We start from the raw sequence: 16,022 nt of genomic DNA, 5'->3' as shown, positions 1-16,022 counted from the left end.
TCACGGTCCAAGAGTGCCTGGGAGCTGTTAACTACCTCATAGCATTTCCCAATTCCTCCTTAAAGCCCAGAGTGTACCACATTAATGTTCTCAAGCCCTTTTATTCCAGAGACTTACAGATTTGTCAGTTTACAGCCCAGGGAGGAGATGAGGCTGAGTGGTGTCTACGATGAAGGGAAAAGTAACAGAGGCGTGGAAAAGGTGAACCTCTCCACAACCCAGGAACATCTGCAGCAGCAACAGATCAAGGAGTTGATGAACACTCCCGTAAAAGTTTCCCAAAATCAACTGTTTAAAAATTGTTCTTACAATGTGAAGAATCTTGTAGTTGTACATAATTAGTAGCATATGTAAGGGTGCATGCTTTTATTGATCTGTTTATTCTAGAGTTTTAGGGAGAAATCACTGCCAGTGTGGTTCCACACTGTTAGCGACTTGGGGGGCATGTCATAAACAGATAAGTAAGAGTTAATAGAACAGAAGTACTTCATATCTCTTTTGCCTGTAAAGGGTTAACAAGATCTGTGAGCCTGGCTGTCACCTGACCAGAGGACCAATCAGGGGACAGGATACTTTCAAATCTTGAGGGAGGGAAGTTTGTGTGTGTGCTGTTAGTTTTTGGTTGTTGTTCTCTCTGGGTTCTGAGAGTGACCAGACGTGCAATCAGGTTTCTCTCCAATCTCCCTGATACAGGTTCTTATAGATTCAAAATAGTAAGTATTAGGTAGATAAAGCGAGTTAGGCTTATGTTTGTTTTCTTTATTTGCAAATGTGGAAGGAGTTCAAATTTGTATTTTGCTGAAAGGATTTTAATTTGTACTTGTATACTTGGGCTGGGAGGGTATTCCCAGTGTCTATAGCTAAAGACCCTGTAACATATTCCATCTTAAATTTACAAAGATAATTTTTACTGTTTTTCTTTCTTGAATTAAAAGCTTATCTTGTTTAAGAACCTGATTGTTTTTTTATTCTGGTGAGACCCCAGGGGACTGGGTCTGGATCCACCAGGGAATTGGTGGGGAGAAAGGAGGGAAGGGGAAGAGAAAGGTTAATTTCTCTCTGCGTTAGGATTACTTTCTCTCTCAGGGAGAGTCTGGGAGGGAGAGAGAGAAGGAGGGGGGAAGGTGCATTTTCCTCTCTGTTTAAGATTCAAGGAGTTTGAAACACAGTGATCTTCCAGGGTAACCCAGGGAAGGGAAGCCTGGGAGAGGCAACGGTGGGGGAAAGCGTTTACTTTCCTTGTGGTAAGATCCAGAGGGTCTGGGTCTTGGCGTTCCTCGGGCCAGGTCTTGGGGGGACCAGAGTGTACCAGGCCCAGGAATTCCTGGTTGCTGGCAGCGTTACAGGTTCTAAGCTGGTAATTAAGCTCAGAGGAATTGATGCTGGTACCACATCTTTTGGACGCTAAGGTTCAGAGTGGGGAACTATACCATGACAACAGCTCTTGGAGCTAGGGTTAGGATTCCTATTGGCAGGGCTCTTGGAGCTAGGGTTAGGGTTCCTATGGATAGGGCTGTTGGAACTAGGGTCAAGGTTTCTATGGGTAGGGCACTTGGAGCTATGGATAGGGTTCCTATAAGGAGGGAGCTTGGAGCTAGGGTTAGGGTTCCCATGGGTAAGGCTCTTGGAGCTAGGGTTAGGGTTCCTATGGCTAGGGCACTTAGGGCTAGGGATAGGTTATTATGGGTAGGGAACTTGGAGCTAGGGTTAGGGTAGATATGAGTACGGCTCTTGGAGCTAGGGTTACGGTTCCCATAGCTAAAGCTCTTAGAGCTAGGGTTAGGATTCCTATAAGTAGGGCACTTGGAGCTAGGGTTAGAGTTCCTAAGGGTAGGGTTCTTGGAGCTAGGGTTAGGGTTCCTATGGGTAGGGCTCTTGGAGCTAGGGTTAGGATTCCTATGGATAGGGCTCTTAGAGGTAGGGTTAAGGTTCCTATGTGTAGGGCTGTTGGAGATAGGGTTAGGGTTCCTATGGGGAGGGAATTTGGAGCTAGAGTAAGGTTTCCTATGGCTAGGGCTCTTGGAGCTAGGGTTAGGGTTCCCATGGGTAAGGCTCTTGGAGTTAGGGTTAGAGTTCCTATGGATAGGGCACTTAGGGCTAGGGTTAGGGTTCCTCTGGGTAGGGAACTTGGAGCTAGTGTTAGCATTCCAAAGGGTAGGGTTCTCGGAGCTACGGTTATGGTTCCTATGGGTAGGGCACTTGGAGCTAGGCTTAGGGTTCCCATGGGTAAGGCTCTTGGAGCTAGGGTTAGAGTTCCCATGGGTAAGGCTCTTGGAGTTAGGGTTAGGGTTCCTATGGCTAGGGTTTTTGGAATCTGGGTTAGGTTTCCTATGGCTAGGGCTCTTGGAACTAGGGTTAGGGTTCTTATGGGTCCGGCTCTTGGAGCTAGGGTTACGGTTCCTTTGGGCAGGGTTCTTGGAGCTAGGGTTAGGGCTCCTATGGGTAGGGTTCTTGGAGCTAGGGTTAGGGTTTCTATGGCAAGTGAACTTGGAGCTAGGGTTAGGATTCCTATGGGTATGGCTCTTGGAGGTAGGGCTAGGTTTCCTATGGGTACGGCTTTTGGAGGTACGGTTAAGGTTCCTATGGGTACGGCTCTTGGAGGTAGGGTTAGGGTTCCTATGGGTAGAGCTCTTGGAGCTAGGGTTAGGGTTCCTATGGGTAGGGCACCTGAAGCTAGGGTATAGGTTCCTATGTGCAGGGCTGTTGGAGCTAGGGTAAGGGTTCCACTGAGTAGGCGTCTTGGAGCTAGGGTTAGGGTTCCTTTGGGGAGGGAACTTGGAGCTAGGGTTAGGATTCCTATATCTAGGGCTCTTGGAGCAAGGGTTAGGGTTGCTATGGGTACGGCTCTTGGAGCAAGGGTTAGAGTTCCTATGGGTACGGCTCTTGGAGCTAGGGTTAGGGTTCCTATCGGTAGGTCTCTTGGAGGTAGGGTTAGGGTTCCTATGGGTAGGTCTGTTGGAGCTAGAGTTAGGGTTCCTATGGGTAGGTCTGTTGGAGCTAGGGTTAGGGTTCCTATGGCTAGGGCTCATGCAGCTACGATAAGGGTTGTTATGGGTGCGGCTCTTGGAGATACGGTTAGGGCTTCTATGGGTAGTGCTCTTGAAGGTAGGGTTAGGTTTCCTGTGGGTAGGGCTATTGGAGCTAGAGAGTTAGAGTTCCTATGGATGGGGCTCTTGGAGGTAGGGTTAGGGTTCCTCTGGGTAGGGCATTTGGAGCTACGGTTAGTGTTCCCATGGGTAAGGCTCTTGGAACTAGGGTTAGGGTTCCTCTGGGTAGGGCACTTAGGGCTAGGGTTAGGGTTCCTATAGGCAGGGAACTTGGAGTTAGGGTTAGGGTTCCTATGGCTTGGGATCTTGGAGCTAGGGTTAGGGTTCCTATGGGTACAGCTCTTGAAGCTAGGGTTAGAGTTCCTATGGCTAGGGGTCTTGTAGCTAGGATTAGGGTTGCAATGGGAACACCTCTTAGAGCTGTTTCTGTGGGTAGGGCACTTGGAGTTAGGGTTAAGGTTTCTATTTTTAGGGCTCTTGAAGCTAGGGTTATGTTTCCTATGGGGAGGGAATTTGAAGCCAGGGCTAGGGTTCCTATGGGTAGGGCTCTTGGAGTTAGGGTTAGGGTTCCTTGATGTAGGGCTCTTGGAAGTAGAATTAGGGTTCCAATGAGTAGGGCACTTGGAGCTAAAGTTAAAGTTCCTATGGGTAGAGATCTTGGAGGCACGGTTAGGGTTCCTATGGGTAGGGCTATTGGAGGTAGGGTTAGGGTTCCTATGAGTAGGGTTCATGGAGCTAGGCTTAGGGTTCCTATCGGTAGGGCTCTTGGAGCTAGGTTAGATATCCTATGGCTAGGGCTCTTGGAGATAGGGTTAGGGATCCCATGGGTACGGTTCTGGGAGATAGGGATAGGGTTCCTATGGCTAGGGCACTCAGGGCTAGGGTTAGAGTTCCTATGGGTAGGGCTCTTGGAGCTAGGGTTAGGGTTCCTCTAAGTAGGGTACTTGGAGTTAGGGTTAGGGTTCCTATGGGGAGGGAAATTGTAGCTAGAGTTAGGGTTCCTATGGCTAGGGCTCTTGGAGGTAGTGTTAGAGTTCCTATGGGTAGCACACCAAGAGCTAGGGTTAGAGATCCTATCGGTAGGGCTCTTGCAGATAGAGTTATGGTTCCTATGAGTAGGGCTCTTGGAGCTACAGTTAGGGTTCCATTGAGTAGGGCTCTTGGAGCTAGGGTTAGGGTTCCTCTGAGTAGGGCTCTTGGAGCTAGGGTTAGGATCTCAAGGGTAAGGCTCTTGGATCTAGGGTTAGGGTTCCTATGGGTAGGGCAGTTAGGGCTAGGGTTAAGGTTCCTATGTGTAGGGCTCTTTGAGGTAGGGTTACGGTTACTATAGGTAGGGTACTTAGGGCTAGGGTTAGGGTTCCTCTGAGTAGGGCTGTTTGAGCTAGGTTTAGGGTTCCTATGTGGAGGGAACTTGGAGCCAGGGTTAGGGTTCCTATCGCTAGGGCTCTTGAAGCTAGGGTTAGGGTTCCCATGGGCAAGGCTCTTGGAGCTAGGGTTAGGGTTCCTACGGCTAGGGCACTTGCGGCTAGGATTCGGGTTCCTATGGGTTGGGCTCTTGGAGCTAGGGTTAGGGTTCCTATAGGTAGGGCTCTTGGAGGTAGGGTTAGGGCTCCTATGGGGAGGCCACCTGGAGCTAAGGTTAAGGTTCCTATAATACAGAAATATGATCCCAAGCTCCTCATCATGCATCCGACAAAGTGGGTATTCATCCATAAAAGCTCATGCTCCAAAACGTCTGTTAGTCTATAAGGTGCTACAGGATTCCTTGCTGCTTTTACAGATCCAGACTAACACGGCTACCCCTCTGATACTAAGCTCCTCATCCTCACTTTCACAGCCCTATATTTCAGCCATGTATACCCCTCTTAACTTCATCCTTTTCCTTCACACCTACTACTCTCTGTTTATTCATTACCTTTTCCGGTGGTTGGTTTTCTGCCCTTTTTTATGTTATCCACTATAGTTGGATCAGCCTCCTTTCAAGTCAGCTAAGTAGCCTTCCTCATCTCCCTTACCGTCAAACCTCTCATGAAAGTCCACTTTTGCATTAATCAAATCAATCCAATACTCTCCCCACTTCTTCCTGTGACTGAATTCTTGTCCTATCGTTTGCTTTTGTCTATGTTAAAGTAGAAACTCTTTGTGACAGTGATGTGTGATCCTACTTATTTTGTAGTGCACTATGCATATTTATAAAATAATCATTCTGTTTATCAGGCTTACTCTTGTTGAAGCCCGCTGGGCACAAAGACAATCTAAAAACTCCACAGGATAACGCTCTGCTCTCTCTAAATTTATATATATAAAAAACACATCTTCAGTCCACTACTGCAAATATATTCTAGCCCGCTGATTGGTCAATAGTCAGCTGATGCAAACAATGCAATGTCAGCGCAATACACGCCTAAACACTCACTTCAATGAGCCACTTGCTGCCATATCCTATATTAGTTGCATGCAACAAAGTTGCTTTGCTGGAAGCCTCTTTTAGAGGAAATGATTGCAGTCAAATTGCTGTACATAAATCCTATCAATAATCAAATGTTAAATTACACTAACTGTTTGACAAGGATTTATACTAATGATGACTAGTATAATAGGAAGGCAAGGCAGCTCAATGTCTACTTTGCTTGTATTCTCTCAAAAAATAATATGTGAATGGATGACTAGCAAAGTCACCGTAGTCAATATAGGGGAAGGGATAATGCAGAATGGATAAGTAAAGAACACATCAGATCTTCTGACCAGATTGAATGAATTCTAATCAGTGGGGCCGGTTGCTATTCACCCAAGGGTACTGAAGGAATTAGATGAAGAAATCTCAGAGCCATTGGCATTATATTTACAAAGTCATGGATGACAGGAGAGGTCCCGGAAGACTGGAGAAGGGCTAACATAGTGTCCATATTTAAAGAGGGGGAAGAAAGAAGAACCGGGAAACTACAGACCAGCCAGCCTGACTTTGATACCTCAGAAGCTACAAGAGCTATGTATAAAACATTCAATTTGCAAATACCTGGAGGATGATGGGGTAATCACTAGCAGCCAGTATGGATTTACCAAGAACAAATCATGTCAAACCAGCTTGATTTCCTTCTTTGACAAGGTAACTGACTTGGTGGATAGAGGGAATGCGGTGGTCATAATATACTTGGAATTCAGCAAGGCTTTTGATACAATCCCATATGACATTCTGATAAGTAAACTGGAGAAATGTGGGCTAGGCAAAACTACCATTAAGTTGATACATAGTTGGTTACACAACTGCAAAGAGTAATTATTAAAGAAATTATCTCAGATTAGAGGGAAGTCTCAAGTGGGGTTCCACAAGGATCCGTTCTGGGTCTGGTGTTGTTTAACTTCTTTATTAATGACCTGGATGTAGGTATAGAAAGCATACTGATCAAGTTTGCAGATGACACAAAGTGGGGCAGAGGGTGCCAATACTTCAGAGAATAAAGCTAAAATTCAGATCTTGATAAATGAGAGAACTGGGCTATAGACAACAAAATGAAATTCAACAAAGACAAATGTAATGTGCTATACTTAGGTAAGTAAAACCAAATGCACAGATACAGAATGGGGGAAAACTGGCTTCGCAGCAGCACTGCTGAGAAGGAGGAAAGCTTACTCACCTTGTGCAGTCACTGGAGTTCGAGATGTGTGTCCCTGTGGGTGCTTCACTTTAGGTGGCGGTGCGTCCAACACCATCTATCAGAGATTTATGGTAGCAGCATCCGTGCAGGTCGCACATGTGCAGTAGACATCTCACGGTACCGTTGGTGCCGCGTGTAGTGCATTCCTTCTCTACCACAGAGTCCTCACTGTGAACTCTGAAGTAGAGGGGAGGAGGGCAGGTAGTGGAGCACCCATAAGGGCACACATCTCGAAGAACTCCAGCGACTGCACAAGATGAATAACCTTCCCTTTTCCTTTGAGTAGTGTCCCTGTGGGTGCTCCACTTTAGATGACTGTAGAGCAGTGCTCCTATGAGGGCACTATGGACTTCGGGTTCGTTTGAGTCATTGAGGTAAGTACCGTGAGGCCCCCTATGGCATCAGCCCTGGAGTCCTGTGTGACTGCATAGTGCGTTGTGAATGCGTGAATGGAGGCCCAAGTGGCCACCTTACAGATATCTAGTATTGGAACGTTACTGGGGAATGCTACTAAAGTTGAAATGGATCTAGTAGAATGTGCTCTAATGTGTTCCAGTGGTTCTGTATTCCAGATATGGTAACATGTTTGAATGCATGTGAAAATCTTTTTAAATAATCTCTGAGTCGATACAGCACCTCCTTTCAAGCACTCGGTAGCAGAGATGAAAATTCTAGGTGATTTCCTGAAAGGTTTGGTTCTTTCAAAGTAGAAAGCTAGCACCCTTTAAAATGTCTAGAGCGTGTAGGGCAGCTTCTGTTGGAGTACCATGAGGCTTAGGGTAGAATGTCGGTAGGTGAATAGATTGGTTCATGTGAAATGCTGAGGTTATTTTCGGTAAGAATTTACAGTGTGGACATAGTGTGACCTTGTTCTTGAAGAATGCTGTGTCTGGAGGATCTGCCATGAGCACTCCTATCTAGCTAACCCTTCTCGCTGAGGTAATGGTGACCAGGAAGGCTACTTTCTTCAATAAGGTGGTTAACGATTAATGGTAATGGTGACCAGGTGGCTAATGGTTCGAATGGTGGTCTAGCAAGGCATTTCAGTACCAGGCTGAAGTCCCATGTTGGAAGCGTTTTGTAGTTGGGTGTGCGAACATCAAAATTCCACCAATCTCTTGATGGAATGCTGAAAAGGCTGCAAGATGAACTCTAACTGAGCTCATCGTTAAGCCAGTGCTTTTCAGCTCCAATAGTTATTCTAAGATTAATGGTAGTGGTGCTGAATCGCTCGTCAAGTGACTTCCTTGACTCCTGGTGGAGAACCTCTTCAGTTTTTGAAGGTAGGTATTTCTCGTAGTCACTTTCCTGCTATTTAATAACACTTGTTTAACTTGTTCTGAGCAGGTTATTTTGTCATGGTGAAACCATTCAGGAGCCATGTCTGTAAGTGGAGTATCTCCAGGTTTGGGTGGAGAGTGCAACCGTTCTGTTGAGACAGGAGATCCAGCTGGCGAGGAAGAGCTTGCGGACGCATAACGCCATATGTTACAGGTAAGGATACCATGCCTGTCTGGGCCATGTCAGGACTATAAGGATAACTTTAGATCTGTTTGCTTGTATCTTGTGTATCATACGTGATATCACTGTTATTGGTGGAAATGCTGTGCCTCCCATTTGATGAGGAAGGTGTCCCCTAATGACTGTAGTCCGAGTCCAGCTCTTGAGTAGAACATCACGCATTTGCAATTTGCCAGGGATGCGAATAGATTGATGGTGGGAGTGCCCGACCATTTGAAGATTGAACTCAGGACCTCTCCATCCACCTCCCATTCATGCTCCTGAGAGAAGTACCTGCTGAGCATGTCTGCTGTTGCACTGTAGCAGTGTTTGTTCCATGGTACCTAGCTGTAGAAGATTAATTGACTTCTTGTTGTAGTCAGTGCTCCTGAGAAGGGTCCCTGAAGAGGGATGGAGAAGGGGGTAGGGTAGGTGGGAAGGAGGTTAAGGGGATAGTGTATCCCAACTTGATAACTTCTAACAGCCATTTGTTTGATGTTATGGCCCAGATGTGGTAAAAGGGCCAGAGTCGATGGCCAAAAATTGGGGCTGGGTCAGGTGTGAGTTCTGTTTCATGAAGGAGGTAGTTCAAACCGTCAACCAACTTTTCAAAATTGCGGTTTTGGAGGTGCTAACTGAGAAGATGGCGCCCAAGATTGAGGTGTTCACTGGTGTTGTGATCAATGATGCTGCCATTGGTTATCATATGGTCGCTGTTGTTGTTGCCTGTTTGAGGAGTCTCTAGGTCTCTGATATGATTGGTATCTCCTTCTCTCTGCACGGGGGTTGTAAATCCCCAAAGCGCAGAGCGTGGCCCGAGAGTCTTTCATTGAATGAAGCACCTTGTCTGTCTTCTATGAGAATAGTTGCTCCCAGTCAAAAGATAAGTCCTCTAATTCTGTCTGGAGTTCTTTTGGTATCCCTGAGACCTGAAGCCATGAGGCTTGGCGCATTGCTACAGCTGTGGCCGTCATTCTGGCTGCCGTGTCTGCTGTGTACAATGCCCCGATGGGCTGTTTTGGATATGAGCTGGCCCTCAATGACAATGGCCTAGAATTTTGTCTGTTTTTTATCCGGGAGCTCATATGTGAACTGGACAAGTTTCCCATAGTTGTCATAGTCGTATCTAGCCAGCAGTGCTGAATAATTGGCCACTTGAAACTGAAGGGTGCTGGAGGAATATACTTTGCACCCGAACAAGTCGAGTCTTTTGTGTTCTTTGTTACTGGTTGTAACCTTGAATTGTGGCTGTTTGCTCGGGTGACTTACTGCCTCAACAACTAGGGAGTTGGGAGGTGGGTGAACAAATAAAAAGTCTGTCCCCTTGAATGGTATGTAATATTTTCTATCCACTTTTTTGTAGGTGGGCGGAATAGAAGCAGGTGTCTGCCACACTATCGCCGCAGGATCCAAGATGGTCTTGTTGATGGAAAGGGCAATCTTGGAGGTAGATGCAGGTTGCAGTATTTGTACTAGCTTGTGCTGGTTTGTCTTTACCTCCTCTAGTGGGATGTTTTGAAGCTGTTTAAAGTCATCTGCCAAGGTTGGCGGTAGGGGCATAATTGCCTCATCTGGGGAGGAAGGTGAATTGTGTACAGGTGAAATGTGTCATGGTCTGTGCCCACCTCTGAGTTCTCTCCCTCTCTGTGTCTCCAAGGATTGTGGTGTGGGAGATGCTGGGTTAGAGCGCAGTTTACATCTATGACTTATGGATGGTTTAGAATGCTGATCCCTATATGAGCTCCATGGGTTCCCAATGGGCCCATTGCATTGGGAAAGCCATAAGAGAGTACATCCATGGGGGTCCACATCATGGTTGGTTCATCTGGTGTCTTGGACCCATGTGGTTCCACCTGGTCAGTGGGCCTTAGGTGAGGAGTGACATGGAGATATTGTCCCTGCATCTCCTCTTCCTCAATGGAGAACAGTGCCATGACTTCTGGGCTGTGATCACCTCTGGAGCCTTTGGGGGAGCCCTCGGCACCGAGTATTGGTGAATGTGGTGCCGATGAGATTTCCAAGTCTCTCTGGTGCAGCAGAGACTGTGTTGGTGCTGATTTCTGAGTAGTCAGTGCCGTGGGTGCTTTCCCTTTCATTGATGGAGTAAGTGCCAACCAGTGGTGTTGTTTGGCTGGTGCTGTCAGTGCAGATTTTCTGGTGTCCACCCATGCCGACTGAGTTCTCGGTGGTGGGGCTGGAGGCATGGTGCCTGAGACACCCAGTGCCAAGCTCTGTTTCGGTGAGCTTGGTGCTGTGGAGGAGGCATGTTTTTGTCAATGCCTTGACTTTGTTTCTTTTGCTCTGACTTCAGTGGTGCTGGAGGTCCTAGAGTGTCATAGGTGCTCACCCAAGAGTAACATGGCATCAGGGATATCAACCTGGCAGGAAATTACCTCTTTGCGGAGACCTTTGAGCCCTCTTCTTTGGTTTTTCAGAGGGTAGGTCTCCTTTTCCATCTTGAGGAGTGCCCAGAGAGGCTGTTTGCTTGTCCACCTCAGGCTAGAGGGACTTCCCCATCAAGATCATTTTAAGCTGGGGATCCCTGTCCCGTCGGGCTCTGGCTTTCATGTTGCTGCAGTGGGGACATTTCTGGGGAATATGCCCCTCACCCAGGCAGTGTATGCATAAAGAATGTCTGTCTGAAACGAGCATGGTATCGTGGCAGGAGCCGCATTGTTTGAAGCCTTGAGACCCCGGCATTTTAACTAGTAACCATCCCTTATGGGAGGTTGTCTAATGAACTAACAAGAATTGTTTTTTTCTAACCCTGACACTAATTCTAACTCTCTCTGTAACAGCTTATCTAAGTATTTATCTAAAAGTTATTTCTTAACAGTTTTAGGGAAAAGCGCTAACACTGCCCCTTCACTCTGTCTTCAGCCAAGGACACTTGAGAAGGAACTGGAGGGCTCGGGTCACGCATGTACTACATGCAGCACCAACAGCACCACAAGACGCCTACTTTGCACATGCAACCCACGCAAACACTGCTACCATAAATCTCCAATTGACAGCACTGGGAAGCACCACCACCTAAAGTGGAGCACTCACAGGTACACTACTCAAAGAAGAACTCGGAATTGTGGTAGAACACAACCTCAACATGAGTCAGCCACGTGATGCTGTTGAAAAAAAAAGAGCAAATGCAATTTTAGGTTGCATTAAAAGCGGCATCGCATGCAAATCATGGGAGCTGATATTACCGCTCTACTTGGTGCTGGTTCAGCCTGAGCTGGTGCACTGTGTCTAATTTTGGTCACAAATGTATAGAAAGGATGTAGAGACACTGGAAAGGATCCAGAGGTGAACAACAAAGATGATTAAAGGGATGGAATGCAAGCTATTTGAGCAAAGTCTGAATGAACTGGGTATGCTTAGTTTGGAAAAGAGGAGATTAAGGGGGGATAGGATAGTTGTCTTCAGATACTTGAAAGGCTGCCATAAAAAAGATGAAGAAAAATTGTTCTCTTTTGCCACAGAGGCAGAACAAGAAGCAATGGGTTCAAACTACAGCATAGCAGATTTAGATTAAATCTCAGGAAAAAATTCCTAACTGTAAGAACAGTTACAGGATAATGGAACAGATTGCCTCAGGAGGTTGTTGAAGATTTTTCACTGGAGATTTTCAAGAGGATACTGCATAGCCATCTGTCTTGGATAGTTTAGACACAACAAATCCTGCATCTTGGCAGGGGATTAGACTAGATGATCTTTGTGGTCCTTTCTAACCCTATGATTCTATTATTAGTCATTGAGTAAAAAAACTGCATGTAAATGAAAAAAACATGCACTTGGATCGTAATTTACTACTTAACTGCAACTTATTTTCTATGAACTGCAGGTCCAGCTCCTTCAGATGGTATATAATCTTGATGGCTGTCATTCTTGGCAAAATGTCATGGCTTTACATCATTCACCCTATTCAGAGTCAACATAAAGCATGTAGCTATTGTGTAAATCAGGCCATAGCCTCATGCCAGCACCCAAACCAACTAGCCTGGCAGAGTGCTGGGCTGAAGCCTACCTTATTTGTCCCTGCAACAGGTTAGAGATCCATGCAGAGATGGATCCTCTGTCTGTTACCCTCTCCCAGCCTTCCCATCATGCAGACAGTCAAACCCAACCCTTCCTCAAGGAGCAGACCTGTATAAGTTTTACTGCCAAGGCACAGATTTGCCTCATCACTGATGCAAAAAATACAGTTAGGAATTTTATGTACACACCAACCTTAATACAAGATCACATAAGTGAGGAAATGCAAAGTTAGGGCACTTAAAATTACATACCCTCACCCTTCCAAAAAGAGTCACACATCTCACTACAGAACAACCACCATACAACATAGACAACGCACTACAACTTCTGTTCTGCCCCAGTAGGGATGGCAGATCTGGGGACAAGAGTCAGTGTTGTATTGCTTTCCTGAGCCAACCAAAAGGGCTTCTGCATAACACATCAGACAATGGAAGAAGCCAACATAAGACATTTTCTCTGCCAGCTAACTGTTGCACAAAAGGTTTCAGTTACAACAAGTAATACTACATTTTTTCTTTATTAATAATTATGCAACTATAGAGAGACCACCCAAATGCCAATTATGTATCAGTTTCTGAGTTTCTACTGTACTTAGTTTTTAAGCTGCAGAAGCCCAGAAAATTGCAAGACTTAAAATATCAACTTTTTAATGCCAATTTTAACTTAGAACTCAGAAACAAAATACATGGATTTGTTTGAAAATCCTCTGAAAATGCAGACTTTACTCAAAACTTATGTGCTGAAAATTTGAAGCAGACAAACTTTTTCATACAAAAACCAGAGGTTGAACTCTGACTGTAATTGCAAAATATAGCCCAGTCTTACATATGACCTTGTAAGCACTACACATTATCTAGCACTTCTGTGTACAGTAAAATCTGGGTTTACTTCATTAGTGAGACTTTTAAAGGGATTTTACCTTTTACTACTATATAGATATAAACTGAAGCTTAGTTAACTCTCATAAGTGATTTATGACTTCATTAGACTTTTATTTTGAAGGGATACAAATGTATCTGTAGAGAGTCATGTCCAAAGATATGTTCAAGATGTTTGTTCTTTGAACATGGTATGTTTAGGTTGTTATTTCCAAATATCTCATTCAAACCCACAATTAATTACAGATTCTTATACTATTTGTTTAGTTTTTTTATCACAAAGTTTTACTAAGGAAAATGCACCGGTTTGCAGCATGGCTTAGTGGATAGGGAACAGGGCCGGAAGTAGGGAGATCAGGTGTGGTTTTACCTCAAGAGACTTCTGTATTTTTTCAAGATGTGCATTGTTGGTCTGCAGCATCTCAAGGACTCCTGCAGTTGTGGCTGCCCTAAGAGCATTTGGGTTATCCTCTGTACACGCCATTATCTCTTTCCATTTGTTATTGACTTGAGAGAAAATACTTGCTTCTGCTGGCAGCTGCCTATTTAAATCACAGTTCATATTAGAGATCAATTTATAGAATGCAGCATTCAAATATACCTAATTCTGAATTTTGTCAATTTATTTTCCCTACAGCCTTTATACTGCTTCCACAAACTCAAATTTTGGAATCGCATGTTGAGCCACACAGAGTCAAGATAGCATGCCTCATCACAGGCTAATCAGTCAATCTATCTATTTAGGCACGTATGTCTCTCTTACAATAGTATCTGAGTGCCTGAATGTGCACTAATCACTGTCAAAACTTCTATAATAAGATGCACAGCCAACATATCCCCTGAATTCCTGACCAAGAGAAGAGAAGATACTATGGCGAGAAAGATGAATGTGGATTTGGATGAAAAAAAAATTCAGAAAATTCTAGTAAACAGGAAGTAACCTAGTTTTTTCTATTCATGTAATTTGTGGCAAATTGCCTGCACTATTATGATGGGTCTCACGCTCTCTCGTTTTTTTTTTGGGGGGGGGGGTTGTTCAGGGCACCATTTCTTGCCCCTAAATTGGAATATTAATTGCCCTAGTGTTCTAGAGGAGGGGAGTGGAGAGGGAGGGATCTGGGCCCGCCCTCTACTCCAGGTCCCAGCCCAGGGGCCCTGAGGACAGCGGTGAACCACTTGAACTGATGGTTCTTTGCCCTGGACTACTTCCCTCTCCTGCCCTTCAGCTTGTGGGAGGCTTCCTGCTCTCCCTCTGCACAAGCCAGGTGCCCCTTACCTAGGGTCTAGGGCTTCTTAGCCCACCACAGCACTTCTCCAAACTGTTCTCTGCTCCAACACCAATCCTTTCTGCTCCTACTCCCACACTGTCTGATTGAAGCATGGGTTTTTATCATGTGACTGACTGCAGGTGCTCTAATTGGCTTCAGGTGCTCTAATTGGCATCAGGTTCTCTAGTTAATGTATAGCAAACTTTCTTCCCCTTAAAGGGAATAAGGCTCCCTTCTAACCCTCTCCTGCTGCCCTCTGGCCATGTTGTATCACAAATTGCTTCACTCATCCCCATACCTGGAAGCTAACTAAAAATAAAAAATAATCATACAAAGACAAGATAAAGGCTACGGTAATTAAAAATAGACTGCAGTATTGTTTTACTGAAGAGGGCATGTAATCTAGCCTCTTAAGCCTTAGCTTTTAAAACTGCATTTCATAGACATCTGAGTTAAACTGGTGCAAAACCATGTATGAACACTCTTATTTCAATTTAAACTTGGTTTATGTCAATTTAGTATACCTTGATATCCAATTAAGCTAATTAAAAGAATGAGTACACAGGGTGTGCAGTAGATTAATTGAATCAGTTCAAAAATCACATTTTTTTTTAAATTGGTACAATTCTGAATAGAGAAAAGCGCAAAATCTTTTAACTTTTCTTTTCAAGCTATTTATATCTTGGTTCATTTTATAAAATAGAGCTCCCTGACATTTAGTGTGCCAGTATTACTGAATCTCCCTAGCATTGTGCCCCATCCTGGAATGTTATGCTTCATCATATCACAATCTAGCTATCCACTCATCTGTGTTTTTTGTCTCACGAATCACCATGATATCCCCCCTTAAAAATTAGCCACTATTTCTTAAATGTTTGAACATACTTGAGGTTCACTTCTTCTGATCTGCTAAGATCACTTTGCCCTGAGATACTGTGATATGCATTCATATATACCTTTGTATTTCTGGAGCATGAAAGATTGGTTCCAGGTAAATCCAATTCCTTTGGCAAGTCAACCATTCCTCCAGGGTGCGAGAGAAGAGATTTAACTTATGATCCCATGCATCTACAAGGTTCTACCAAAAAAACAGAATAATATAAAGTAAAATCTAAGGTTGGTGGAAATTCTTACTTCTGCAAGATATGTTACCTAAGGACTCCAAAACAAAATTTTGATGGAGTTTTAAGCAGACTATAGCATAGTACTAAATATAAAGTTTCCACACTTTCATATAATGTGACAAAAAACTTGCTTAGGAGTTAATTATTTGTATCTGAAAAAGGCTTACTAAGATATGTCATCAGTTTGTTTTATATTTCAATAATAATAATAATACATAAGAGTATGAAGAAAATAGCTATCACTCAGCTGAAAATCTTTTCATTTCAGGGCACTGGCATGAATTAAAATTTAACTGTATTTGTAGTGGTATAAATTATGGAGCTGAATCCTGTTTTCCTTGCTCATAAATTAACCTCATTGTTAGTTAGCGTTCACTGAAGCCAATAGAACAGTAAGGGAAATTCTGTAAACCTATTTCTACAAACTTAACAAATATACACATGTTCATATTTGCTTTAAACAAAGGGCAAGCAGAATTTTGCAAGATGATCGGAAGAAGACCTAGTTACTATA

The 16,022-nt window shown here is 44.3% G+C and overlaps 1 protein-coding gene across 1 annotated transcript in view; it reads right to left on the bottom strand.

The window, feature by feature from the left end:
• Positions 1 to 16,022, bottom strand: part of DNAH14 (dynein axonemal heavy chain 14) — a 490,898-nt gene that overhangs the window by 325,714 nt on the left and 149,162 nt on the right. Inside the window, exons 23-24 of the mRNA XM_050948398.1 lie at positions 15,341 to 15,462; positions 13,487 to 13,658 (exon numbers count right to left, since the gene is read on the bottom strand). Coding sequence (XP_050804355.1) covers positions 13,487 to 13,658; positions 15,341 to 15,462 — 294 coding nt within the window. The remainder of the gene's footprint in view (positions 1 to 13,486; positions 13,659 to 15,340; positions 15,463 to 16,022) is intronic.

The sequence above is a fragment of the Gopherus flavomarginatus genome, chromosome 4 (genome assembly GCF_025201925.1).
Source record: "Gopherus flavomarginatus isolate rGopFla2 chromosome 4, rGopFla2.mat.asm, whole genome shotgun sequence".
NCBI lineage: Eukaryota > Metazoa > Chordata > Testudines > Testudinidae > Gopherus > Gopherus flavomarginatus.
The sequence above is the reverse complement of the archived record's forward strand: the minus strand, read 5'-3'. Positions and strand labels throughout refer to the sequence as shown.